The sequence below is a fragment of the Emys orbicularis genome, chromosome 21 (assembly GCF_028017835.1).
Source record: "Emys orbicularis isolate rEmyOrb1 chromosome 21, rEmyOrb1.hap1, whole genome shotgun sequence".
Taxonomy (NCBI): Eukaryota; Metazoa; Chordata; order Testudines; family Emydidae; genus Emys; species Emys orbicularis.
Genome location: NC_088703.1, coordinates 20,470,593 through 20,479,257, shown reverse-complemented (window position 1 = coordinate 20,479,257; position 8,665 = coordinate 20,470,593). Strand labels below are relative to the sequence as shown.

General features: G+C 61.3%; 1 protein-coding gene across 1 annotated transcript in view; it reads right to left on the bottom strand.

The window, feature by feature from the left end:
• Positions 1-2,596: 2,596 nt before the first annotated feature.
• LOC135893081 (immunoglobulin superfamily member 1-like) overlaps positions 2,597-8,665 on the bottom strand; it is a 27,628-nt gene continuing 21,559 nt past the window's right edge. Inside the window, exons 4-10 of the mRNA XM_065420867.1 lie at positions 8,266-8,556; positions 7,934-8,020; positions 7,007-7,057; positions 5,856-5,978; positions 5,324-5,351; positions 5,002-5,149; positions 2,597-2,785 (exon numbers count right to left, since the gene is read on the bottom strand). Coding sequence (XP_065276939.1) covers positions 2,597-2,785; positions 5,002-5,149; positions 5,324-5,351; positions 5,856-5,978; positions 7,007-7,057; positions 7,934-8,020; positions 8,266-8,556 — 917 coding nt within the window. The remainder of the gene's footprint in view (positions 2,786-5,001; positions 5,150-5,323; positions 5,352-5,855; positions 5,979-7,006; positions 7,058-7,933; positions 8,021-8,265; positions 8,557-8,665) is intronic.

The following is an 8,665-nucleotide window of genomic DNA, read 5'->3' as shown; positions in this document are numbered from 1 at the left end:
TATATTGATGATATCTGTGTCTTTAGCCAGACCTGGGAGGAACATGTGTCCCAGGTGAAGAGGGTGCTGGGTCGCCTCCAGGATGCAGGACTGACCATAAAAGCTGGAAAGTGCAAGGTGGGGATGGCAGAGGTTTTATACCTGGGCCACAAGGTTGGGGGCGGCCACCTGAAGCCGGAGCCGGCCAAAGTGGAGGCAATCAAGGCCTGGCCCGCCCCCCAGACTAAGAAGCAGGTCCAGGAGTTCATTGGGATGGCAGGGTACTACCGGAGGTTTGTGCCCCACTTTAGCTCCCTGGCAGCACCCCTCACGGAGCTGTGTCGAAAGGGAAAGCCGGACAAGGTGGTCTGGACCGAGCAGTACCAGAGGGCTCTCTGTGCGCTGAAGGGGGCACTTATCCAGGGCCCGGTGCTGGTAAACCCGGATTTTAACAAACCCTTCCTGGTGTTCACCGACGCCTCGGACACAGGGCTGGGGGCGGTACTGATGCAAACTGATACTAAGGGGGAGAGACACCCCATTGTGTACCTGAGCAAGAAGCTGCTGCCCCGGGAGCAGCACTATGCGGCCATCGAGAAGCAATGCCTGGCCATGGGGTGGGCCTTTAACAAACTGCAGCCATATCTATTTGGGCGGCGCTTCACTGTGTACACCGACCATTCGCCCCTGACGTGGCTGCAGCAAATGAAAGGGGCTAATGCCAAGCTGCTGAGGTGGGCCCTGCTCGTCCAGGGGTATGACATGGAGGTGGTCCATGTATGGGGGAGTGCCAACGTTATAGCCAATGCTTTATCACGGGGCGGGGACCCTGAACTTCCCAGGTCACTGGCTAAGTGACCCTGCTCCGTTCAGCCTCGAAGTGGGGAGAGATGTGATGAAGTGGGGGATTTTCATGCAGAGGGAGTGGGACTCAGTGTCCCTGGGTGTTACTTGTTTAACGAGGTGAAGGGAGAGGGAGTTTCTTGTTACAGAGGACCGGAGAGGGAACTCGGGAACCCAGGCAATGCCCTGGAGAATGGACACCCCGGCGACTGGTGACCTGATGACCCGGAGATGCAGCACAGGAGTTGCAGCTGGTTCTGGCCAGTGGGAGGACCATGGGCTGTGAAGAGAGGACCCCAGTGACCTAACCAGCCGGTTCCAGCCAGAGGGGGCCAGAGTACAGAAGAGGGGAGAGGAGGCCCAGGCGACCCTGTTTCCCTGGAGAGAAGACAATGGACAGAGGTGGGGCTTGGGGCCGGTGATATCAGATGCCCAGCTGGGAAGCAGGGGAGCTCTGGGCTAGAGAGGGGGAGCAGGCAGGGCCCACCTGGATGCAGGGGAGACTTGGATGTGCTGGGCTGAGGGAGGCCAGGCCTGAGGCCCTGAGAGTTTCCTGTGCTGGGTTCAAACTCTCAATAAACCCTCCTGTTTTACGCTGGCTGAGAGTCACTCTGGGCGAGAGAACAGGGTTGCATTATTCCCTCTGGGAGTGGAGGCCCCGGGGGTCCAGAGCAAGTGGACTCCCTAAGGGAAGGGCTGTCACCCTGAAGGGGGTTCCCCCCAGGGACTGCAGGGAACCAAGAGTGGGTACGACCTGTGAGTCCGTGACACCCTCCCCCATTCTGCCCCCCCAGCACCTCCAGCCTGTCGCACCCTCACTGCCCCACCACTAGCCATGGCCATCTCCCATTGCTTCCCATTGCCCCAACTGCCCTCAGTTAACATGGCCTCCCCCTCGCCCCGTGCAGCCAACGCAGGGCAGCCATGCTGCCCCCTGGCTAAGGTGGCCAACGCCTCAGCCTGGGGGTGGAAATTAATCCTGCCCCCCTGGACTGCCTAGAGGGGCAGGGAGAGAGGAAGGGGTGAATGTGGGGTGGGGGGTCATTATGGGGCAGGGACTGTGGGGCAGGGGAGCTGTGAGCGGGAGACTGAGGACTCGGAGACAGAAAAGATAATGGGGGATCCTGGGGCTGAGGGGGCTGGAGTTGAGGGAGGATGAGGGGGACAGTGAGAGGGAACGCTTCTGGGGGTAGAAGTGGCAGCCCAGGGGGCACTCAGGAGCACTGGTTCCCCCCTCCCTCCTCTGATTCCCCCAACAATCCTGCCCCCTGGCTCTGACCTTCTGGGGGGAACCTGTCTGCCCTCAAGCTCCTGTCCCCCATCCTGGCCCCTCTGCCCTCAACCCCCCTCCCGACACCCCCAACCTACTTCCCCCAAACTCCCGGTTTCCCCCATCTGGCTCCCCCCAAACACCCACCATGGGGGGGGCCCAGAAGAGCTGGCAGTTAAATCACTCTGTGCCCTGTTGTGTTCATGGAGACGCAATAAAGGTCCCAAGGTGCGAACACACCCCAGCCCCTGCCCCACACTGAATAGGGTTAAACACAGGCTGGGGGCAGGGTCCAGAGCCCGCAGCCTGCTCAGCCCCATGGCAAACCCCCCATTGACCCCTGAGACCGGCTGTTACAGACACAGCAGAGCAGGAACCAGGGAAGCTGTGGCAGGCGCCGTGTGAAATGAGGGGTTTGTTCCAGCCCCAGCCCCGTGCTCCGGAGCGAGTCTCTAGCTGGAAAATCCCCCGGGTTCGGGCATCTCCCCACTGACCCCAGAGACACTAGTGACTGTCCTGGGGGTAGAGGAGCCGGCGGAGCTGGCTGGAGCTGGCGTCGCCGCATCTGCTGTTAAAGTCTGACCCAATTTCCTCCCGGGTTTGGTGTTCAGCCAGGGGAGGGGCGATGGCATCGGGGTCCCTCTCTCCGGCCGCTCTGCTCAGGAAGTCTCCATGGAGCAGAGTCCAGATGACCTGGGGGGCCCAGGAGACGGGGGGTGGCAGCCACAATGGTGAAGCGAGTTTCTTTCTTTAAGGCCGCAAAGGGTGGTGGGCGGCACAGCCCGTCCCCGCAATATTTTATGCACTAATGAGGCCTCGTTTCCAACAGCCCAATTTTGGGTCACGGATTTCTGCTCCCCCACTTCTCCCGTGTCCCAGGCGGGCCCCAGCCCGGCCTGTGGGTTCTGTCCGGTGACTGCTCGGGTTGGACTAATCCTGTATTTCTGACTCCCAACTTCCCCCCCAATGTTCATTCGTCCAGGTTCTCGTGACGCTGCCTGAACTTCTCACTCACCTTTGTCGGCTGAACCCACCACGAGGGGACATTTGGAGGCTCCGGAATCACAGTCCCCCTGGGGTGGGGAGATTTGGGGGGCAGGGGAGACGGAAGCTCTGGGGGTTTGTACAATAGAAATACAGAGTGGGGGAGTGTGATGAACTGGGACTGTTCTTAATGTGGCCTTTGAATGCTGAGTGGGGAGGTTGGCTGGGAAGGCAGGGGAGTGTGGCTAGGATGGTCTGCATTGGGGGATGGGAGACTGGCCGGGAGGGAGAATACCTGAGCATGTAACTTGAGAACCCAGGAAGGGGTTAGAGGCCAGGTGACACCTTTGCCCTGGAAACTGAACAAAGGCTGGGGGAGGAGACACTGGGGGAGGTTTTCAGAGCTGGCTGGTGGAATGGCTGGGAGGCAGACAGGGCTCTGACCTCCCAAGGGGGCTGTGGTGCCCTGGGACCCCAAGATGCACCTAATTGGGGGGGGATCCTGTTGTCTGTTCCTGCAAGACCTGTCTTGGACTGTGTTCCTGTCATCTAAATAAACCTTCTGCTTTACTGGCTGGCTGAGAGTCATGGTGAATCGCAGGAAGCCGGGGGTGCAGGGCCTTGTGCCCCCCCACACTCCGTGACAGGCAGAAAGTGGGGGAGAGAAAAGGGGCGGCGGGACCCTGCAGTGGAGAGAGGAGAGGGACAAACACCAGTGGGGGCAGTAAGTGCTGTTATTCCAGCACCAGGGCCAGATTCAGCATCCCCACACAAGGGCCAGGGGCTCTGTCTAGGGATGATGGGGGGGCGGCTGTGATTGTCTGAGATGAGGGGGCTCAGGGCTGGGTGATGAGCCCTGGTGGTACTGGGGGATTTAACTACCCAGCCACCTGTTGGGAAAGCGCTAGGGCCAAACGCACCCTCCCAGTGTGGCCCTGGATGTACGGGGACGACAGCAGGTGTCTGAGGGGGAGGCTGTAACTGGGGGCGGCCGGTTTAGACTCGATGGGGACTCCCAGGCAGGAGCTGGCTGTGAAGGGGCAGGTGGCAGGCGGGTGGGGTGACCGTGGCTGTGAAATGCCGGGTACCCGGCCCCAAGGAAAGGGAGGAGGCAGAGCGGCCGGTGCTGGGAGTCTGTCCAGGGAGGGGTTAATTATCGAGTGCCTGGCCCCCCCAGGGCCCCCGGCTCACCACAGATACATGAAAGGCCCTCCCCATGCTGGAGCCTGTTATGGCCTCGCTCCCCACTGAGGGCCCTGAGCAGAGACCGGCCTGGCTGGGCCAGCAAGTGGGATCCAGGCACCCTCCAGGGGCTGCTCTGAGGGGAGCCCAATGAGCCCAGCACAGGGGCAGCTCCTCTAGCTGGTGCCACAGGGGCTGGTGCTCGGGGGCCGGGGGTTCGATACTGAGGTGCGGCTGTTGTTCTGGGAATGGTTGGGGGGAAGGATTCTCTGAGGCAGGGGGTTTGGAGGTAGGACGCGGTTGTGTTGGTGTCTCAGGAGCTGTCAACCCACCCCAGAGCAATCCCATCTCCCCCAGGTGTTACACACACTCCAGGTTGGGGGACTGTGGGGTGGCCAGGGTGGGAGGCTGGTTTGTGGTTCTGTGTTTATTAGAAATCTGGAGATTAACAGGATGCAAAATAACACAAACAGCTGCCTTGGCACGTCCCATCCCCCTCCAAGCACTGAGCACCTTTTATGCCCCCCCTCGTGAGGCTGGGTGGGGCAGCACCAGCTGTAGGGGGGTTATGGGGTGGCCATAAGCTAAGCCCGTTCTCTGGGGGGGGGAATCACTCTGTCACCCTCTGGTGGCCCATGCTCCCTGCCCCATTGCTCCAATGACTCCCCCTGGGTTCACGCTATGGGGGTAGGTGGGGGGCAACCTGCACCCCTGGGGCTCTGCCTGTCGGGTCTCCGGCTCACGTTGATGGTGGCATACAGGACAGGCTCAGGGGCAATGGCCGAGCCCCCCGGCTTGGCCTGGTGGCCCAGCTCAGTGTAGGTGAGTTCCTCGGCGCCAGAGTCGGTCTCCTGGGGCTGGGACGGTAGAGCCTTCACAGCCTCCGACTCCCTACGGGGAGAAAGAGAAAGAAAGTAACAGAATCCAGGAGTCCTGCCTCCCAGCCCCACTCCCTCACTCCAACCCACTCGACCCCACTCCCCTCCCTGAGCCGGGGAGAGAACCCAGGAGTCCTGTGTCCTGGGGCAGGAAGATCGGGGGTGGGGAGTGGAGCTGGGGTCTCACCTGCTCTGTCTCGGGGCTGGTCCTTTCCCTGCAGAGACACAAAGCAGAATCGTCCATGAATCGACCCGGATCCCATGTACAAGCCCTGCCCCTCAGCCCTATGGGGCAGCCGGGATAGGGGGCCCAGGAGAGAGCCCCACACACACTGCTCTGCCCAGGGGGAGCTCCTCCTCCTCCAGCTGCTGAGCCTGGATACCCTACAGACAGACTGAGCCCGGCTCCCTGCAATCCAGCACCCCCTACGAAGCCCCCCACCACCTGCAGCACAGCGTCCTCTACTGAGCCTCCTGCCCTTCTTGCTGAACCACAGCACCCCCTATGGAGCTGCCCGCCCCACCGTCTGCAGAACAGCACCCCCTAGTGCTGCCCAGGGGCTTTGGGGCCAGCTCTCCCTGCCAGGGGAAAGCGCCCCCTGCTGGGCCCCTGCCCCACCCCCTGAGTTTCCTTCTCCGTCTCCCATCCAAGCCATGACCCCTTCCCAGCCCAGCTTAGCAGCAGGTTTACCCCTTCCCTCACTGGGCGGGGCACTCACTTCCTCCTGTTCTTCTATAGCAGACAAAGGCCACGAGAAGGAGGAGAAGGCCGGCGGCCGCCACGCTCATCCCAGTGACGATGGTGTGGGTCAAATCCAGAGGTGACAGTGGTTCTGATCCCCCTGGGAAGCAGCACCAGGACGCGAGCACTGTGAGTGGCTGGTTCGTTACCTGCTGCCCCAGCCCCTCCCCCTCGAGGACCCAGGGACCCACAGCAGAACATTCTCTGGGGCTGGGGTGGGGGGCAGGAGCAGAGGGGATTCTGGGTAGTAGTGGTCAGTGTGGTTTACTCACAATGGCAGAGAACTATACTGGGGTTGGGGCGGGGGCGAGATGTACCTCAGGCCCCATGTACCCTGTGAAGCTAGCTGGGCCTAGACCCTGCAACCTGCTCCCCGCTGCCCCCCCCCACAATCCCCAGGTCCTGCCCCTGTCCTGGGAATTTCCCAGCAGCTTCAGCTCATTTCTGCATAGGAATCATCTGTGGAGGGGGATGACAGTGGGGTGGGGGGTTTGGTGGGGAGGGGCTTTGAGATCATTGGGAGAACCAGGCCCCGCTGAAGTAATCAGCAGTGGAAGACGTAACAACACTGTCATTGTGACTGCCATCATTAGCTTCCAGGCTCAACCAGGCATCAATCTGAATCGGTGGGTTCAAGTGTTAACACCGTGTCTATCTGGGTTGGTAGGTTCCAGGGTTAACGCCCTGCTGGACAGCACCCATGGGAAGAGGGAGCCCTGCTTCTGAGCCGTTCCCCCGGGCCCTCTGCAGACACAGGGATACAAGGGACTGTTATCCCCGGCTCTCCGTTCCCAGCCCCATTCTCCCAGGGGGATACGCATCAAGCTGTGCCCCACAGGAGTGGCTTTACGGTGACGGTGGTCTCCCCAGTCTGTGGGGCCTCAGGGGTGGAGCTGTGTGTTCGGGGGAAGCTCTCCCAGGCCCTGCCCCCACAAAGCCAATCTGGCATCTGCCCAGTGACACCCCCCAGCATATGAAATGAGTTGGGGGGTTTCAGATGGGGCATTGGCTGTGGGGAGCTGCTCCCGTCCCACCCAGCCAGCCCCTCATGGCTCCCCCTGGGGGCGGCTCCTTGGGCGGTTGACGGCGATTTCCTGCCCCCAGACTCAGTACCTGGCCTTGCGTTACCTGGGTGGCTGGGAGTCGGCACCATTCCTGGATGGATCAGGTTGGTTCCCCCTGCGGGAATAGAACCAGCGTTTATCAGGGGTGGGGCACGGGGCTGAGAAAGCTGGTGTCCTGGTGTCTGTGGTTAGTTATACAGGGAACCTCTCCCCCCCGCAACTGGAAATGGTGGCTGTTCCCCAGGCTGAGCTGGCGTCCCTGGGGAGAGGACGGGACCCAGGGATTTGGGTTGGCTCAGCGCCCCGGGGATCCCAGAACTGGGAGGATCGGGCCAGCGAGACCCTCAGCATAGATACAGCCCCTGCTTGGCTCCACAGAAACTGGAACCGAAATCATTACTGACTAGTATTAATTACCAGGAGCCCCCGTCATGGGCCAGCTCCCCCGTGTGCTCGGCGCTGTACAGACACATGACACAGAGACGGTCCCTGCCCCAGCCAGATGCCATTCACACCTGGAGTCACTGCGGAGCAGGTCTGGGAGCAGCTGTTCCTATTTTGGAGGAGGAACGTCCCTGTGTCTAGAGAGCTACAGGGGAGCTTGTCTGCCAAACGGGGCTGTATCAAACCAGGGGGGGATAATACCGACAGCCCAGACTCGCTCTGAGATCACCAGCGGGGGTTGGGAACCACATGGGATTCGTCATTTTGGGTCCAGTTTTCATGTAGACAAGGTCTTAGTCCATCTTTCTATCCGTTACCAGACGTGCTCCCATCTGTCCACCGCCTACGTTCCCAAGGACCCACATTCCCACTGACATGTGGCCGTAGGTCCCCACGGATCTATCCATCACCCTCTATCTAGAAGAACTGAACCCATCAGTTCTGTCTGCAGGGACCATCCCCCTCCAAACAGCCCGAATGGCTCCGTGGGCGTCTGTGCAGGGAACCCTGTTCCCTGGGGGATGAATTGTTCAATTTTCTCGCTCACCTTCTCCCTCTAACTCTGTCGGGGGCGGATCCGTCTGCTGGGTCCCAGCTGGGTCGGTTTCCTCTGTGGGATGAAAGCGAGTGTCGGCTGGGAAGCGAGAGGGAGGGCACCGAGCACTCAGCCATCGGCCCTGAAACACCAGGGGCTGCTGCTGCCCCCTGGCTGGGGAACCCCCCAGTGACTCCATCCCCGCTCCCCATCTGGGCATCCCCTCTGCTGGGCCCAGGGCTCAGGTCAGAGCCTGGCTCTGAGTGTCCCGTCGGGGCCAAGACCTGCTGAGAGTCCGGCTGGGTGTGGGGCTGGGAACGGGAACGTGGAGCCGGGCCCCTCACCTGTTACCACCAGCTCCTCGGGGTCGCTGGGCTCCGACCAGACAGACAGGACAGATTTGGTGCTATATTGGCAGCTGTAGCTCCCTGCATCTCCCCGATTCACATTGCGGATGGGAAACTCAGCCACATTCCCCGCGGGGTCCATCGAGCGCCGTGCGTCCGGGTCTCCAGCTTTACTCAGAAGGAACCTCGCTCCCGCACACCGACACTCACACCGGATGGTCACAGCTCCCCCGAGGGCGACCTGCCCACTGGGGTGCAGGGAGATGTTGGGTTTGGGGTAGCTGGGCTCTGCAGGCAGGAGGAGACAGGCCGTGAGACACAGACCCCGGCACGGTCACTGCGCCCGGTCCTCACAACCTGGCCCCAGTGACGAGGCAGATACAGGGGCCTGCAGGGA